General features: G+C 53.2%; 1 protein-coding gene across 2 annotated transcripts in view; it reads right to left on the bottom strand.

The window, feature by feature from the left end:
• Positions 1-463: 463 nt before the first annotated feature.
• Positions 464-20,192, bottom strand: part of LOC106570485 (protein lifeguard 1) — a 37,275-nt gene continuing 17,546 nt past the window's right edge. Inside the window, exons 4-8 of one of the 2 annotated variants that reach the window (XM_045694899.2) lie at positions 19,683-19,795; positions 19,034-19,234; positions 18,100-18,228; positions 14,708-14,851; positions 464-1,536 (exon numbers count right to left, since the gene is read on the bottom strand). In XM_045694899.2, the coding sequence (XP_045550855.1) occupies positions 1,387-1,536; positions 14,708-14,851; positions 18,100-18,228; positions 19,034-19,234; positions 19,683-19,795 (737 nt within the window). In that variant the 3' untranslated portion in view covers positions 464-1,386. The remainder of the gene's footprint in view (positions 1,537-14,707; positions 14,852-18,099; positions 18,229-19,033; positions 19,235-19,682; positions 19,796-20,192) is intronic. The other variant, XM_014142886.3, reaches the window with a different exon arrangement.

Genomic DNA, 20,192 nt, shown 5'->3' with positions numbered 1-20,192 from the left:
AGATAGATAGATAGATAGATAGATAGATAGATAGATAGATAGATAGATAGATAGATAGATAGATAGATAGATAGATAGATAGATAGATAGATAGATAGATAGATAGATAGATAGATAGATAGATAGATAGATAGATAGATAGATAGATAGATAGATAGATAGATAGATAGATAGATAGATAGATAGATAGATAGATAGATAGATAGATAGATAGATAGATAGATAGATAGATAGATAGATAGATAGATAGATAGATAGATAGATAGATAGATAGATAGATAGATAGATATAGATAGATAGATAGATAGATAGATAGATAGATAGATAGATAGATAGATAGATAGATAGATAGATAGATAGATAGATAGATAGATAGATAGATAGATAGATAGATAGATAGATAGATAGATAGATAGATAGATAGATAGATAGATAGATAGATAGATAGATAGATAGATAGATAGATAGATAGATAGATAGATAGATAGATAGATAGATAGATAGATAGATAGATAGATAGATAGATAGATAGATAGATAGATAGATAGATAGATAGATAGATAGATAGATAGATAGATAGATAGATATACAGATACAGTGAGCATCACAGCCATACACTCCCCGGGCATGCCTAGAGAAAGCTGGTTAGGGAACTAAGCGTCATATACATTTCACACAGAACTATGTACAGCTACGTAACAAGCAGGCTAGGAGAGGTATCCCTCTGGAGGGTTTTTATGAATCTATTCAGCTCATCTCAGCTGTTTCAGGTGCCATGCAGAGTTAATTTACATTGGCAGGAAAACGAGGGAACACCAGAGGGGGAGAATATAGCAGGAAAGGTTTCTTCCTTAAAAAGCGCTGGCCTGCATCACAGCCTGGCTCTCTCCATCAGATAGCATACCACTCTCTCTCTCTACAGTGCTTAATCTACAAGGCAAGGAAGACCGCCAAAATCGCAGAGGACAGGAGAGTTCTATAGAATTTGTAGTGATGGACTAGTTAGATACCATATCTCTGTAAGTAGAAGCAGATTGCCAAGGAGGACAGAACAAGCAGAATACATAAAAACAAACAAGGAATGTAAAAAAAAAGGAATAACTTATAACATACTTACATAGAACTTTAAATAAATAACTTCAAAAGTGTGCCCTTCTTTGCTGCACTCTATGGCAGGCCTGCTGCAATAGGTGACAGAACCCTTTTTTCTGTCACCCAATTCGTCTCCTGAAGGAGGTGGGATGAAGGCGGGGAGGTGTAACATACAAACTGGAGGGAACCTCAAAAAGTGGAACAAATCATACAAAAAGACAGCGAGGGGAAAAGAGCATCATTCAATCCTCCTGGCTGCCTTCCTCTCCCTTTCCTCTAGAGGGCGCCGCTCCATCACTCACGGGAACGGCCCACGATAGCCAGGATGTAGAGGAAGATGTTGATGATGTCTGTGTAGAGGTTGAGGGCGGCAAAGATGTACTCTTCTGGACTCAGAGCCAGCTTCTTGTTGCCCAGGAGGAGCTGGGTGTCCACGGCCAAGAACTACAACCACACAGAACATGGAGTCAGGAATTATTATGGCAAGAGAGACATTCAAATCAGCCAATCATGTACAGCAGAATTGTAACGCTGTGCATACAGATCTGAGTAGGTACATCACATGGATTTTCAGGTTAGGATTCAGCCCATTATGCTGATGTTTTTTAATGCTTCATATTCTTATAACCACAAAAGTTACCAGTGATGTTCTGACATACTGCATTAGCCTGAAATCATCATAGACTATTCTGAATAAAATATAAATAATTTTCTCATCTTTAAATGGTCTTTCTTCACCCCCAGTCACGTTAATGTCTCTACCATATCCCACAACCAACCACTGGAATTCATCCCTCGCATCTGTCCATCTCTACTAGGTCTTATGTCACCGCTCTATTCTTCCTCCAGGCCAATGGACCATCTTCACCACCCATCCTCACTAACACGCTGCTCCACCCCCATCCTCGCTAACACGCTGCTCTCTCCCATCCTCACTAACACGCTGCTCCACCCCCATCCTCGCTAACACGCTGCTCTCTCCCATCCTCGCAAACACGCTGCCCCACCCCCATCCTCGCTAACACGCTGCCCCACCCCCATCCTCGCTAACACGCTGCCCTCTCCCCCATCCTCGCTAACACGCTGCCCTCTCCCCATCCTCGCTAACACGCTGCCCTCTCCCCCATCCTCGCTAACACGCTGCTCTCTCCCCATCCTCACTAACACGCTGCTCTCTCCCCCATCCTCGCTAACACGCTGCCCTCTCTCCCATCCTCGCTAACACGCTGCCCTCTCCCCATCCTCACTAACACGCTGCTCTCTCCCCCATCCTCACTAACACGCTGCCCTCTCCCCCATTCTCACTAACACGCTGCTCTCTCCCATCCTCGCTAACACGCTGCGCCACCCCATCCTCACTAACACGCTGCTCTCTCCCATCCTCGCTAACACGCTGCGCCACCCCATCCTCGCGAAACACGCTGCTCCACCCCATCCTCGCTAACACGCTGCTCTTTCCCATCCTCACTAACACGCTGTCCCACCCCCATCCTCACTAACACGCTGCCCCACCCTCACTAACACGCTGCCCCACCCTCACTAACACGCTGCCCCACCCCCATCCTCACTAACACGCTGCTCTCTCCCCCATCCTCACTAACACGCTGCCCTCTCCCCCATCCTCGCTAACATGCTGCTCCACCCCCCCATCCTCACTAACACGCTGCCCTCTCCCCCATCCTCACTAACACGCTGCCCCACCCTCACTAACACGCTGCCCCACCCCCATCCTCACTAACACGCTGCCCTCTCCCCCATCCTCACTAACACGCTGCTCCACCCCATCCTCGCTAACACGCTGCCCCACCCCCACCCCCACTAACACGCTGCCCTCTCCCCCATCCTCGCTAACACGCTGCTCCACCCCATCCTCACTAACACGCTGCCGTCTCCCCCATCCTCACTAACACGCTGCTCCACCCCATCCACGCTAACACGCTGCTCTCTCCCATCCTCACTAACACGCTGCTCCACGCCCATCCTCACTAACACGCTGCCCTCTCCCCCATCCTCACTAACACGCTGCCCTCTCCCCCATCCTCACTAACACGCTGCTCCACCCCCCCATCCTCACTAACACGCTGCCCTCTCCCCCATCCTCACTAACACGCTGCTCCACCCTATCCTCGCTAACACGCTGCTCCACCCCATCCTCACTAACACGCTGCCGTCTCCCCCATCCTCACTAACACGCTGCTCCACCCCATCCTCGCTAACACGTTGCTCTCTCCCATCCTCACTAACACGCTGCTCCACGCCCATCCTCACTAACACGCTGCCCTCTCCCCCATCCTCACTAACACGCTGCTCCACCCCATCCTCACTAACACGCTGCTCCACCCCATCCTCACTAACACGCTGCCCTCTCCCCCATCCTCACTAACACGCTGCTCCACCCCATCCTCACTAACAGGCTGCTCCACCCCATCCTCACTAACACGCTGCTCTCTCCCATCCTCACTAACACGCTGCTCTCTCCCATCCTCACTAACACGCTGCCGTCTCCCCCATCCTCACTAACACGCTGCTCCACCCCCATCCTCACTAACACGCTGCCCTCTCCCCATCCTCACTAACACGCTGCCCTCTCCCCATCCTCACTAACACGCTGCTCCACCCCATCCTCGCTAACACGCTGCTCTTTCCCATCCTCACTAACACGCTGCCCCACCCCCATCCTCACTAACACGCTGCCCCACCCCCATCTTCACTAAAACGCTGCCCCACCCCCATCCTCACTAACACGCTGCTCTCTCCCATCCTCACTAACACGCTGCTCCACGCCCATCCTCACTAACACGCTGCCCTCTCCCCCATCCTCACTAACACGCTGCTCCACCCCATCCTCACTAACACGCTGCTCCACCCCATCCTCACTAACACGCTGCCCTCTCCCCCATCCTCACTAACACGCTGCTCCACCCCATCCTCACTAACACGCTGCTCCACCCCATCCTCACTAACACGCTGCTCCACCCCATCCTCACTAACAGGCTGCTCCACCCCATCCTCACTAACACGCTGCCGTCTCCCCCATCCTCGCTAACACGCTGCTCCACCCCATCCTCGCTAACATGCTGCTCCACCCCCATCCTCACTAACATGCTGCTCCACCCCATCCTCACTAACACGCTGCCGTCTCCCCCATCCTCGCTAACACGCTGCTCTCTCCCATCCTCACTAACACGCTGCCCCACCCCCATCCTCACTAACATGCTGCTCCACCCCCATCCTCACTAACACGCTGCTCCACCCCCATCCTCACTAACACGCTGCCCTCTCCCCATCCTCACTAACACGCTGCCCTCTCCCCATCCTCACTAACACGCTGCTCCACCCTATCCTCGCTAACACGCTGCTCTCTCCCATCCTCACTAACACGCTGCTCTCTCCCATCCTCACTAACACGCTGCCCCACCCCCATCCTCACTAACACGCTGCCCTCTCCCCATCCTCACTAACACGCTGCCCTCTCCCCATCCTCACTAACACGCTGCTCCACCCCATCGTCGCTAACACGCTGCTCTCTCCCATCCTCACTAACACGCTGCTCTCTCCCATCCTCACTAACACGCTGCCCCACCCCCATCCTCACTAACACGCTGCTCCACCCCATCCTCACTAACACGCTGCCGTCTCCCCCATCCTCACTAACACGCTGCTCCACCCCATCCTCGCTAACACGCTGCTCTCTCCCATCCTCGCTAACACGCTGCCCCACCCCCATCCTCACTAACACGCTGCTCCACCCCCATCCTCACTAACACGCTGCTCCACCCCCATCCTCACTAACACGCTGCTCCACCCCCATCCTCACTAACACGCTGCCCTCTCCCCATCCTCACTAACACGCTGCCCTCTCCCCATCCTCACTAACACGCTGCCCTCTCCCCATCCTCACTAACACGCTGCTCCACCCCATCCTCACTAACACGCTGCCCCACCCCCACTAACACGCTGCCCCACCCCCACTAACACGCTGCCCCACCCCCATCCTCACTAACACGCTGCCCCACCCCCATCCTCACTAACACGCTGCCCCACCCCCATCCTCACTAACACGCTGCCCCACCCCCATCCTCACTAACACGCTGCCCTCTCTCCCATCCTCACTAACACGCTGCCCCACCCCCATCCTCGCTAACACGCTGCCCCACCCCCATCCTCGCTAACACGCTACCCCACCCCATCCTCGCTAACACGCTGCCCCACCCCCACTAACACGCTGCCCCACCCCCACTAACACGCTGCTCCACCCCCACTAACACGCTGCTCCACCCCCATCCTCGCTAACACGCTGCTCCACCCCCATCCTCGCTAACACGCTGCCCCACCCCCATCCTCGCTAATACGCTGCCCCACCCCCATCCTCGCTAACACGCTGCCCCACCCCCATCCTCGCTAACACGCTGCCCCACCCCCATCCTCGCTAACACGCTGCCCCACCCCCATCCTCGCTAACACGCTGCCCCACCGCCATCCTCGCTAACACGCTGCCCCACCCCCATCCTCGCTAACACGCTGCCCCACCCCCATCCTCGCTAACACGCTGCCCCACCCCCATCCTCTCTAACACGCTGCCCTCTCCCCCATCCTCACTAACACGCTGCCCTCTCCCCCATCCTCACTAACACGCTGCCCCACCCCCATCCTCGCTAACACGCTGCCCCACCCCCATCCTCGCTAACACGCTGCCCCACCCCCATCCTCGCTAACACGCTGCCCTCTCCCCATCCTCGCTAACACGCTGCCCTCTCCCCCATCCTCGCTAACACGCTGCCCTCTCCCCCATCCTCACTAACACGCTGCCCCACCCCCATCCTCGCTAACACGCTGCCCCACCCCCATCCTCGCTAACACGCTGCCCCACCCCCATCCTCGCTAACACGCTGCCCTCTCCCCCATCCTCGCTAACACGCTGCTCTCCCCCATCCTCGCTAACACGCTGCCGCACCCCCATCCTCGCTAACACGCTGCCGCACCCCCATCCTCGCTAACGCGCCGCCCTCTCCCCCATCCTCGCTAACGCGCCGCCCTCTCCCCCATCCTCGCTAACGCGCTGCCCTCTCCCCCATCCTCGCTAACGCGCTGCCCTCTCCCCCATCCTCGCTAACGCGCTGCCCTCTCCCCCATCCTCGCTAACGCGCTGCCCTCTCCCCCATCCTCGCTAACACGCTGCCCTCTCCCCCATCCTCGCTAACACGCTGCCCTCTCCGCCATCCTCGCTAACACGCTGCCCTCTCCGCCATCCTCGCTAACACGCTGCCCCACCCCCACTAACACGCTGCCCCACCCCCACTAACACGCTGCCCCACCCCCATCCTTGCTAACACGCTGCTCCACCCCATCCTCGCTAACACGCTGCTCCACCCCATCCTCGCTAACACGCTGCCCCACCCCCATCCTCGCTAACACGCTGCCCCACCCCCATTCTCGCTAACACGCTGCCCTCTCCCACATCCTCGCTAACACGCTGCCCTCTCCCCATCCTCGCTAACACGCTGCCCTCTCTCCCCATCCCTCTCTCCCTCTCCCCCATCCTCGCTAACACGCTGCCCTCTCCCCCATCCTCACTAACACGCTGCCCTCTCCCCCATCCTCACTAACACGCTGCCCTCTCCCACATCCTCACTAACACGCTGCCCCTCTCCCCATCCTCGCTAACACGCTGCCCTCTCTCCCCATCCCTCTCTCCCTCTCCCCCATCATCGCTAACACGCTGCCCTCTCCCCCATTCTCGCTAACACGCTGCTCTCCCCCATCCTCGCTAACACGCTGCTCTCCCCTATACTCGCTAACACGCTGCCCTCTCCCCATCCTCGCTAACACGCTGCCCTCTCCCCCATTCTCGCTAACACGCTGCCCTCTCCCCCATCCTCGCTAACACGCTGCCCTCTCCCCCATCCTCGCTAACACGCTGCCCTCTCCCCCATCCTCGCTAACACGCTGCCCTCTCCCCCATCCTCGCTAACACGCTGCCCTCTCCCCCATCCTCGCTAACACGCTGCTCCACCCCATCCTCGCTAACACGCTGCCCTCTCCCCCATCCTCGCTAACACGCTGCCCTCTCCCCCATCCTCGCTAAAACGCTGCTCCACCCGATCCTCACTAACACGCTGCCCCACCCCCACTAACACGATGCCCCACCCCCACTAACACGCTGCCCCAACCCCACTAACACGCTGCCCCACCCCCATCCTCACTAACACGCTGCCCCACCCCCATCCTCACTAACACGCTGCCCTCTCTCCCATCCTCACTAACACGCTGCCCTCTCTCCCATCCTCACTAACACGCTGCCCCACCCCCATCCTCGCTAACACGCTGCCCCACCCCCATCCTCGCTAACACGCTGCCCCACCCCATCCTCGCTAACACGCTGCCCTCTCCCCATCCTCGCTAACACGCTGCCCTCTCCCCCATCCTCGCTAACACGCTGCCCTCTCCCCCATTCTCGCTAACACGCTGCCCTCTCACCCATCCTCGCTAACACGCTGCCCTCTCCCCCATCCTCGCTAACACGCTGCCCTCTCCCCCATCCTCGCTAACACGCTGCCCTCTCCCCCATCCTCGCTAACACGCTGCCCTCTCCCCCATCCTCGCTAACACGCTGCTCCACCCCATCCTCGCTAACACGCTGCCCTCTCCCCCATCCTCGCTAACACGCTGCCCTCTCCCCCATCCTCGCTAAAACGCTGCTCCACCCGATCCTCACTAACACGCTGCCCCACCCCCACTAACACGCTGCCCCACCCCCACTAACACGCTGCCCCACCCCCACTAACACGCTGCCCCACCCCCATCCTCACTAACACGCTGCCCCACCCCCATCCTCACTAACACGCTGCCCTCTCTCCCATCCTCACTAACACGCTGCCCTCTCTCCCATCCTCACTAACACGCTGCCCCACCCCCATCCTCGCTAACACGCTGCCCCACCCCCATCCTCGCTAACACGCTGCCCCACCCCATCCTCGCTAACACGCTGCCCCACCCCCACTAACACGCTGCCCCACCCCCACTAACACGCTGCTCCACCCCCATCCTCGCTAACACGCTGCCCTCTCCCCCATCCTCGCTAACACGCTGCCCTCTCCCCCATCCTCGCTAACACGCTGCCCTCTCCCCCATCCTCGCTAACACGCTGCTCCACCCCATCCTCGCTAACACGCTGCCCTCTCCCCCATCCTCGCTAACACGCTGCCCTCTCCCCCATCCTCGCTAAAACGCTGCTCCACCCGATCCTCGCTAAAACGCTGCTCCACCCGATCCTCACTAACACGCTGCCCCACCCCCACTAACACGCTGCCCCACCCCCACTAACACGCTGCCCCACCCCCACTAACACGCTGCCCCACCCCCATCCTCACTAACACGCTGCCCCACCCCCATCCTCACTAACACGCTGCCCTCTCTCCCATCCTCACTAACACGCTGCCCTCTCTCCCATCCTCACTAACACGCTGCCCCACCCCCATCCTCGCTAACACGCTGCCCCACCCCCATCCTCGCTAACACGCTGCCCCACCACCACTAACACGCTGCCCCACCCCCACTAACACGCTGCTCCGCCCCCATCCTCGCTAACACGCTGCTCCACCCCCATCCTCGCTAACACGCTGCCCCACCCCCATCCTCGCTAACACGCTGCCCCACCCCCATCCTCGCTAACACGCTGCCCCACCCCCATCCTCGCTAACACGCTGCCCCACCCCCATCCTCGCTAACACGCTGCCCCACCCCCATCCTCACTAACACGCTGCCCTCTCTCCCATCCTCACTAACACGCTGCCCTCTCTCCCATCCTCGCTAACACGCTGCCCCACCCCCATCCTCGCTAACACGCTGCCCCACCCCCATCCTCGCTAACACGCTGCCCCACCCCATCCTCGCTAACACGCTGCCCCACCCCCACTAACACGCTGCCCCACCCCCACTAACACGCTGCTCCACCCCCATCCTCGCTAACACGCTGCTCCACCCCCATCCTCGCTAACACGCTGCCCCACCCCCATCCTCGCTAACACGCTGCCCCACCCCCATCCTCGCTAACACGCTGCCCCACCCCCATCCTCGCTAACACGCTGCCCCACCCCCATCCTCGCTAACACGCTGCCCCACCCCCATCCTCGCTAACACGCTGCCCCACCCCCATCCTCGCTAACACGCTGCCCTCTCCCCATCCTCGCTAACACGCTGCCCTCTCCCACATCCTCGCTAACACGCTGCCCTCTCCCCATCCTCGCTAACACGCTGCCCTCTCTCCCCATCCCTCTCTCCCTCTCCCCCATCCTCGCTAACACGCTGCCCTCTCCCCCATCCTCGCTAACACGCTGCTCTCCCCCATCCTCGCTAACACGCTGCCCTCCCCCATCCTCGCTAACACGCTGCCCTCTCCCCATCCTCGCTAACACGCTGCCCTCTCCCCCATCCTCGCTAACACGCTGCCCTCTCCCCCATCCTCGCTAACACGCTGCCCTCTCCCCCATCCTCGCTAACACGCTGCCCCACCCCCATCCTCGCTAACACGCTGCCCCACCCCATCCTCGCTAGCACGCTGCCCCACCCCCACTAACACGCTGCCCCACCCCCACTAACACGCTGCTCCACCCCCATCCTCGCTGCTCCACCCCCATCCTCGCTAACACGCTGCCCCACCCCCATCCTCGCTAACACGCTGCCCCACCCCCATCCTCGCTAACACGCTGCCCCACCCCCATCCTCGCTAACACGCTGCCCCACCCCCATCCTCGCTAACACGCTGCCCCACCCCCATCCTCGCTAACACGCTGCCCCACCCCCATCCTCGCTAACACGCTGCCCTCTCCCCATCCTCGCTAACACGCTGCCCTCTCCCCCATCCTCGCTAACACGCTGCCCTCTCCCCCATCCTCGCTAACACGCTGCCCCACCCCCATCCTCGCTAACACGCTGCCCTCTCCCCATCCTCGCTAACACGCTGCCCTCTCTCCCCATCCCTCTCTCCCTCTCCCCCATCCTCGCCAACACGCTGCCCTCTCCCCCATCCTCGCTAACACGCTGCTCTCCCCCATCCTCGCTAACACGCTGCCCTCCCCCATCCTCGCTAACACGCTGCCCTCCCCCATCCTCGCTAACACGCTGCCCTCTCCCCATCCTCGCTAACACGCTGCCCTCTCCCCCATCCTCGCTAACACGCTGCCCTCTCCCCCATCCTCGCTAACACGCTGCCCCACCCCCATCCTCGCTAACACGCTGCCCCACCCCATCCTCGCTAGCACGCTGCCCCACCCCCACTAACACGCTGCTCCACCCCCATCCTCGCTGCTCCACCCCCATCCTCGCTAACACGCTGCCCCACCCCCATCCTCGCTAACACGCTGCCCCACCCCCATCCTCGCTAACACGCTGCCCCACCCCCATCCTCGCTAACACGCTGCCCCACCCCCATCCTCGCTAACGCGCTGCCCCACCCCCATCCTCACTAACGCGCTGCCCCACCCCCATCCTCGCTAACGCGCTGCCCTCTCCCCCATCCTCGCTAACGCGCTGCCCTCTCCCCCATCCTCGCTAACGCGCTGCCCTCTCCCCCATCCTCGCTAACACGCTGCCCTCTCCCCCATCCTCGCTAACACGCTGCCCTCTCCCCCATCCTCGCTAACACGCTGCCCTCTCCCCCATCCTCGCTAACACGCTGCCCTCTCCCCCATCCTCGCTAACACGCTGCCCTCTCCCCCACCCCCGCTAACACGCTGCCCCACCCCCACCAACACGCTGCCCCACCCCCATCCTCGCTAACACGCTGCCCCACCCCATCCTCGCTAACACGCTGCTCCACCCCATCCTCGCTAACACGCTGCTCCACCCCATCCTCGCTAACACGCTGCCCTGTCCCCCATCCTCGCTAACACGCTGCCCTCTCCCCCATCCTCGCTAACACGCTGCCCTCTCCCCCATCCTCGCTAACACGCTGCTCTCTCCCCCATCCTCGCTAACACGCTGCTCTCTCCCCCATCCCTCTCTCTCATCCTCGCTACCACGCTGCCCTCTCTCCCATCCTCGCTAACACGCTGCCCTCTCTCCCATCCTCGCTAACACGCTGCCCCACCCCCATCCTCGCTAACACGCTGCCCCACCCCCATCCTCGCTAACACGCTGCCCTCTCCCCCATCCTCGCTAACGCGCTGCCCTCTCCCCCATCCTCGCTAACGCGCTGCCCTCTCCCCCATCCTCGCTAACACGCTGCCCCACCCCCACTAACACGCTGCCCCACCCCATCCTCGCTAACACGCTGCCCCACCCCATCCTCGCTAACACGCTGCTCCACCCCATCCTCGCTAACACGCTGCTCCACCCCATCCTCGCTAACACGCTGCTCCACCCCATCCTCGCTAACACGCTGCTCCACCCCATCCTCGCTAACACGCTGCCCCGCCCCCATCCTCGCTAACACGCTGCCCCGCCCCCATCCTCGCTAACACGCTGCCCCGCCCCCATCCTCGCTAACACGCTGCCCCGCCCCCATCCTCGCTAACACGCTGCTCCGCCCCCATCCTCGCTAACACGCTGCTCCGCCCCCATCCTCGCTAACACGCTGCTCCACCCCATCCTCGCTAACACGCTGCCCCACCCCCATCCTCGCTAACACGCTGCCCCACCCCCATCCTCGCTAACACGCTGCCCCACCCCCATCCTCGCTAACACGCTGCCCTCTCCCCCATCCTCGCTAACACGCTGCCCTCTCCCCCATCCTCGCTAACACGCTGCCCTCTCCCCCATCCTCGCTAACACGCTGCTCCACCCCATCCTCGCTAAAACGCTGCCCTCTCCCCCATCCTCGCTAACACGCTGCCCTCTCCCCCATCCTCGCTAACACGCTGCCCTCTCCCCCATCCTCGCTAACACGCTGCTCTCTCCCCCATCCCTCTCTCCCATCCTCACTACCACGCTGCCCTCTCTCCATCCTCGCTACCACGCTGCCCTCTCTCCCATCCTCGCTAACACGCTGCTCCACCCCATCCTCGCTAACACGCTGCCCTCTCCCCCATCCTCGCTAACACGCTGCCCTCTCCCCCATCCTCGCTAACACGCTGCCCTCTCTCCCCATCCCTCTCTCCCTCTCCCCCATCCTCGCTAACACGCTGCCCTCTCCCCCATCCTCGCTAACACGCTGCCCTCTCCCCCATCCTCGCTAACACGTTGCCCTCTCCCCCATCCTCGCTAACACGCTGCCCTCTCCCCCATCCTCGCTAACACGCTGCCCTCTCCCCCATCCTCGCTAACACGCTGCTCCACCCCATCCTCGCTAACACGCTGCCCTCTCCCCCATCCTCGCTAACACGCTGCTCTCTCCCCCATCCCTCTCTCCCATCCTCGCTACCACGCTGCCCTCTCTCCATCCTCGCTACCACGCTGCCCCACCCCCATCCTCGCTAACACGCTGCCCCACCCCCATCCTCGCTAACACGCTGCCCCACCCCCATCCTCGCTAACACGCTGCCCCACCCCCATCCTCGCTAACACGCTGCCCCACCCCCATCCTCGCTAACACGCTGCCCCACCCCCATCCTCGCTAACACGCTGCCCCACCCCCATCCTCGCTAACACGCTGCCCCACCCCCATCCTCGCTAACACGCTGCCCCACCCCCATCCTCGCTAACACGCTGCCCCACCCCCATCCTCGCTAACACGCTGCCCTCTCCCCATCCTCGCTAACACGCTGCTCTCTCCCCCATCCTCGCTAACACGCTGCCCCACCCCCATCCTCGCTAACACGCTGCCCTCTCCCCATCCTCGCTAACACGCTGCCCTCTCTCCCCATCCCTCTCTCCCTCTCCCCCATCCTCGCTAACACGCTGCCCTCTCCCCCATCCTCGCTAACACGCTGCTCTCCCCCATCCTCGCTAACACGCTGCTCTCCCCCATCCTCGCTAACACGCTGCCCCTCTCCCATCCTCGCTAACACGCTGCCCCACCCCCATCCTCGCTAACACGCTGCCTCTCCCCCATCCTCGCTAACACGCTGCCCCACCCCCATCCTCGCTAACACGCTGCCCTCTCCCCCATCCTCGCTAACACGCTGCCCTCTCCCCCATCCTCGCTAACACGCTGCCCTCTCCCCCATCCTCGCTAACACGCTGCCCTCTCCCCCATCCTCGCTAACACGCTGCCCTCTCCCCCATCCTCGCTAACACGCTGCTCTCTCCCCCATCCTCGCTAACACGCTGCTCTCTCCCCCATCCCTCTCTCCCATCCTCACTACCACACTGCCCTCTCTCCCATCCTCACTAACACGCTGCCCTCTCTCCCATCCTCACTACCACGCTGCCCTCTCTCCCATCCTCACTAACACGCTGCTCTCTCTCATCCTCACTAACACGCTGCTCTCTCATCCTCACTAACACGCTGCTCTCTCATCCTCACTAACACGCTGCTCTCTCTCATCCTCACTAACACGCTGCCCCACCCCATCCTCAGTAACACGCTGCTCTCTCCCCATCCCTCTCTCCCCATCCCTCTCTCCCTCTCTCCCCATCCTCACTAACACGCTGCCCTCTCTCCCATCCTCACTAACACGCTGCCCTCTCTCCCATCCTCACTAACACGCTGCCCTCTCTCCCATCCTCACTAACACGCTGCCCTCTCCCCATCCTCACTAACACGCTGCCCTCTCTCCCATCCTCACTAACACGCTGCCCTCTCCCCCATCCTCACTAACACGCTGCTCCACCCCCATCCCCCTCTCTCTCATCCTCACTAACACGCTGCCCTCTCTCCTATCCTCACTAACACGCTGCCCTCTCCCCCATCCTCACTAACACGCTGCTCCACCCCCATCCCTCTCTCCCTCTCTCCCCATCCCTCTCTCCCTCTCGCCCTACATCCTCACTAACAAGCTGCCCTCTCCCCCATCCCTCTCTCCCTCCATCCTCACTAACATGCTTCCCTCTCTTTTTACTGCCTTGTTTAAAGGTGAATGAGAGCTTTGGGCACAACACTTTTGGTGAGTCTGACTAGTGCCCATAACTGACTGATCGCATCAGCAAGGTCGTTTTTCCACCTTTAGAGTTTCCAAAATGTAACCATGTTTTTTATACATTTTTTTGTTTCCTTCTCACTTTTCCACATGAAAAGATGAAATTATCCCAGTTTGCAGGGAGAGCAGACTGGGCTCAGACAGAGGTGGAAAACCTGAGGCCACCAGCATCTGCGTGATAATCCGGTCACATGGCCACACAGTTGGACTCAGTCAATTGCTGTCCCGCTGAGATTTGATTCTGTTAGAGCTCAATGGGTATAGCCCAATGACTTACATACACACAAGAAAGGCAGCGCTGTGTTGAAGACATGGTCTATATACACATCCTTGGTATGGCCCTGCCACAACCCTGTCATTTAGCAACCATCCCATATGCATGATAACATTGATTATAATGACAGACATCCCTAGTAAACAACACACCCTTTATACTAAAATTTGTCCTGATAGTCAACCATGCCACGTTTACTTAGTACACTTTCACAGGTCACACAGTGGCGTGGATGAGGCGAGTGCCCCCCTTAAAACATGAAGCCCTGAAAAGTGCCATATAAATGCAATACGTCATTAAAATGCAGGCGAGTTCCTCTACTTACGCAGGTGAAGAGCAGAGCTCCCAGGGAGGCGTAGACGATGTGGAGGATCCTGTGGCGGATGAAGATGCAGAGGATGGAGAAGAGCAGCAGGACGATCAAACACACGAACAGAACGCCGCGGCAGGAAGTGAAGTCATACTTGCTCTGGATTAGGGGAGAAAACAGAGAAATGAGGGATTGTCAAGGATTGTTATTGTCCCAAGAGGGAGTTGAGGTTAAAGCCCCCAAACATTCCTCAATTCTCAAGGCTATGCCATAGTATGTGATAGTAATAGTGACAGTATGTAACAGTGATAGTGACATTATGTAATAGCGATAGTAAGTGATAGTGACAGTAATAGTATGTGATAGTAATAGTGACAGTATGTAAGTGACAGTATGTAATAGTGAGAGTAATAGTATGTGATAGTAATAGTGACAGTATGTAAGTGACAGTATGTAATAGTAAGTGATAGTAATAGTGACAGTATGTAATAGTAAGTGATAGTAATAGTGACAGTATGTAATTGTGACAGTATGTAATTGTGACAGTAATAGTATGTGATAGTAATAGTGACAGTATGTAATAGTGACAGTAATAGTATGTGACAGTATGTAATAGTGACAGTAATAGTGACAGTATGTAATAGTAAGTGACAGTATGTAATAGTGATAGTATGTGACAGTAATAGTGACAGTATGTAATAGTGACAGTAATAGTACGTGATAGTAATAGTGACAGTATGTAAGTGACAGTATGTAATAGTAAGTGATAGTAATAGTGACAGTATGTAATTGTGACAGTATGTAATAGTGAGAGTAATAGTATGTGATAGTAATAGTGACAGTATGTAATAGTGAGAGTAATAGTATGTGATAGTAATAGTGACAGTATGTAAGTGACAGTATGTAATAGTAAGTGATAGTAATAGTGACAGTATGTAATTGTGACAGTATGTAATTGTGACAGTAATAGTATGTGATAGTAATAGTGACAGTATGTAATAGTGACAGTAATAGTATGTGACAGTATGTAATAGTGACAGTAATAGTGACAGTATGTAATAGTAATAGTGACAGTATGTAATAGTGATAGTATGTGACAGTAATAGTGACAGTATGTAATAGTGACAGTATGTAATAGTGACAGTAATAGTACGTGATAATAATAGTGACAGTATGTAATAGTGATAGTAATAGTATGTGACAGTAATAGTGACAGTATGTAAAGTGACAGTAATAGTGGCAGTATGTTACAGTATGTAATAGTGACAGTATGTAATAGTGACAGTATGTAATAGTGACAGTAATAGTGGCAGTATGTTACAGTATGTAATAGTGACAGTAACAGTATGTGATAGTAATAGTGACAGTATGTAATAGTGACAGTAATAGTACGTGATAGTACTAGTGACAGTATGTAATAGTGACAGTAATAGTACGTGATAGTAATAGTATGTGATAGTAATAGTGACAGTATGTAATAGTGACAGTGACAGTAATAGTATGTGATAGTAATAGTGACAGTATGTAATAGTGACAGTAATAGTGGCAGTAATAGTACGTGATAGTGACAGTATGTAATAGTGGCAGTAATAGTATGTGATAGTAATAGTATGTGATAGTAATAGTGACAGTATGCAATAGTGGCAGTAATAGTACGTGATAGTACTAGTGACAGTATGTAATAGTGACAGTAATAGTACGTGATAGTAATAGTATGTGATAGTAATAGTGACAGTATGTAATAGTGACAGTATGTAATAGTGATAGTGACAGTAATAGTATGTGATAGTAATAGTATGTGATAGTAATAGTGACAGTAATAGTTCGTGATAGTAATAGTGACAGTATGTAATAGTGACAGTATGTTACAGTATGTAATAGTGACAGTAATAGTACGTCATAGTATTAGTTTGTGATAGTAATAGTGACAGTATGTAATCGTCTCAGTAATATTGACAATAAGTGATAGTAATAGTATGTTACAGTATGTAATAGTGACAGTATGTTACAGTATGTAATAGTGACAGTAATAGTGGGTGATAGTAATAGTAAGTGACAGTATGTAATAGTGACAGTAATAGTGGCAGTAATAGTACATGATAGTAAGTGATAGTAATAGTGACAGTATGTAATAGTGACAGTAATAGTATGTGATAGTAATAGTGACAGTATGTAATAGTGACAGTAATAGTATGTGATAGTAATAGTATGTTACAGTATGTAATAGTGACAGTAATAGTGGCAGTAATAGTAATAGTGACAGTAATAGTATGTGATAGTAATAGTATGTTACAGTATGTAATAGTGACAGTAAGTCAGTGATAGCAATAGTAAGTGACACTAATAGTTTGTGATAGTAATAGTGACAATTAATAGTACGTGATAGTAGTGACAGTATGTCATAGTGACAGTAATAGTATGTGATAGTAAGTTACAGTATGTAAGTGACAGTAATAGTAAGTGACAGTAATAGTTTGTGATAGTAATAGTGACAGTAATAGTATGTGATAGTAATAGTGACAGTATGTAATAGTGACAGTAATAGTATGTGATAGTAAGTTACAGTATGTAATAGTAAGTGACAGTAATAGTATGTAATAGTAACAGTATGTAATAGTGACAGTAACAGTATGTGATAGTAATAGTGACAGTATGTAATAGTGACAGTAACAGTATGTGATAGTAATAGTGACAGTATGTAATAGTGACAGTAATAGTATGTGATAGTAATAGTGACAGTATGTAATAGTGACAGTAATAGTATGTGATAATACTAGTGACAGTATGTAATAGTAATAGTGACAGTATGTAATAGTGATAGTGACAGTAACAGTATGTGATAGTAATAGTGACAGTAACAGTATGTGATAGTGACAGTATGTGATAGTAATAGTGACAGTAACAGTATGTGATAGTAATAGTGACAGTATGTAATAGTGATAGTGACAGTAACAGTATGTGATAGTAATAGTGACAGTATGTAATAGTGACAGTATGTAATAGTGATAGTGACAGTAACAGTATGTGATAGTAATAGTGACAGTAACAGTATGTGATAGTAATAGTGACAGTATGTAATAGTGATAGTGACAGTAACAGTATGTGATAGTAATAGTGACAGTAACAGTATGTGATAGTAATAGTGACAGTATGTAATAGTGATAGTGACAGTAACAGTATGTGATAGTAATAGTGACAGTATGTAATAGTGACAGTATGTAATAGTAAGTGCTCGTAATAGTGAAACTGAAACAAAGGCCATGGAGGCAGAAAAAGACTCCATAATATCATGGTTTGCAAAACCGTAAGTGTGACACTGACAGCAAGGTGGGAGTTGAGGATGGAGTGTGTGTGTGTGTGTGTGTGTGTGTGTGATATACGCAGTCATGCCTGTGTGCACTACTGACCTGTAGTGAGAAGAGGACCACGGTGAAGCAGACCACAGCGGTGATGCCCACAGCCATGATGACAGTCTCCGTGTCGTAGAAGCTGGCGATCATCCCCACCATGTAGGACAAACTCAGGGTCAGGATGGACTGCGGGCAGACAACGTCAGTATTACAAACACAACACATCCCTCTCAGAATGTTATATAACTAATATATAGAGACAAATCAGGTCATCAATTGTATTTAAAGCCACAATATGTAACTTTTTGGGCGACCAGACAAAATTCACTTACAAATGTGAGTTATAGATCTGTAATTCTCATTGAAAGCAAGTCTATGAAGTGGTAGATCTGTTCTATGTACACTATTTCTATGCTTCCAGTTTTTAAGTTTAGTTTTCGGTTTTGTACACCAGCTTCAAACTGCTGAAAATACAATATTTTGGGTTATGGAAAATACATGTCAAAGCGGTTCAGATGGTACAATGAATCTCTACACTATATTTGCTTATTTTTTTCCATATAGAAACTGAAATTAGGCAAACTATTAGAATTTTAGCAACCAGGAAATGGCAGAGTGCTTTCTGCATAGTGCACCTTTAATCAATCTAATCTGTGTTTCATCGCTTTGTTGATTTCTCACGGTTTTATAAAACGTGACAATATCTATCTTATATTTGCAACTCTACTCTAATATCAATATCTACCCAATTCCAGCAACATTGTCCCAAACCAAGACCTGAAACATTAACAGATACATAGGGTTGATACATTAGACAATGCATCTATTAGAGGTTAAAAGAAAGAGTCTACGTCCCAAATGGCACACTATTCCCTATGTAGTGCACTACTAGCACCCTATTCCCTACATAGTGCACTACTTTTAAAATAGAACACTACATAGGGAATAGGGTTCCATTTAGCATGCAGCCAGAGTCAGGGTGGGGCTGTACCAATGCTATCAGGTTCCAGGGGTGTTTGCGCCGGAACTCTCCACAGCAGCTGAGGGTGATGAGAGACACAAAGAAGATGGCGTAGGACACGTAGTACGTCCAGGGGTTACGCCGCACAAACAATTTGGCATCGTCCACAAAGGTAAAGACGGCCACGAAGGAGAAGGTGACCATAAGCTGAACGGTCAGCACCAGGAACACCTAGGAGGAGGTGGAGAAAGTTGGACAGACAGATGTTATAGGACTGTCTCAAGAAAGATTTTCAATAACTATGACAAAGTGTCAGTCAACATTGGCTATTGAAATTAAAGTTGAAACATTGCTGGTTAGATTTGTTAGGGAATTTCTTTATTTTGAATAATAGTCAAAGGCATGAAAAGAATAGCAGATCATTGTATTATTCATGAAGTTTATTTGGACAGGGACAATGTACCGCAAAAACATACAGTACCTCTCAAAAGTGAGAAGTGATGCGTTGCACCATTTATTTATTTACATTTTTGCACCAGATTTAGCTAAAAGCTTTTACATCTGAATAACTAGGATCTGATTGAAACCAAACCATTCAATCAGCTCCATTCTCTCAACTGACAGCATGTTATTCTGTTCTCATTCATGCAGTCCCGTCCCCTCTTCTCTCCTGTCTCACCTTTCTGATAAACGCCTGTCGGATGCTCTTGTCCTCAAAGCCAGAGTTGGTAAACTCCTCGTTGTCGTAGTAAGATGGCGGCACGTCCCCATGGTAACCGTCACCCGCGGAAGCTGAAAACCCCAGACAACAACAACAATAACAATAAGGACCAAATAGCAACCATGGGTTTAATCACTACAGGGGTGAGACTATTGGCAATCAAATGCTTGTAGATTGTGAGACTATTGTATGTGTTGTTTTGACACGGGTCATTAACAGGGTTAGTTCTATATAGTTGTTGATCAGTCAGTGAGACAGTTTAACCTCAGGAGGATGATCTGTGTGCTTCTTCAGCACACTAGGTTGATGATGGACAGTGAAAGACACAGGCAGCAATTTCTCAGGGTAATTATACATCCATCTAAGTGGAAAACCAAACAGTGACCTTAAGAATTTCCAAACCTGCCTTTCAAATGGAAAACTGACATAAGCAGGAGTGAAGACTGGTAACAGAATTCATTTAACTGT

The sequence above is a fragment of the Salmo salar genome, chromosome 14 (genome assembly GCF_965601325.2).
Source record: "Salmo salar chromosome 14, fSalSal1, whole genome shotgun sequence".
Taxonomy (NCBI): Eukaryota; Metazoa; Chordata; class Actinopteri; order Salmoniformes; family Salmonidae; genus Salmo; species Salmo salar.
The sequence above is the reverse complement of the archived record's forward strand: the minus strand, read 5'-3'. Positions and strand labels throughout refer to the sequence as shown.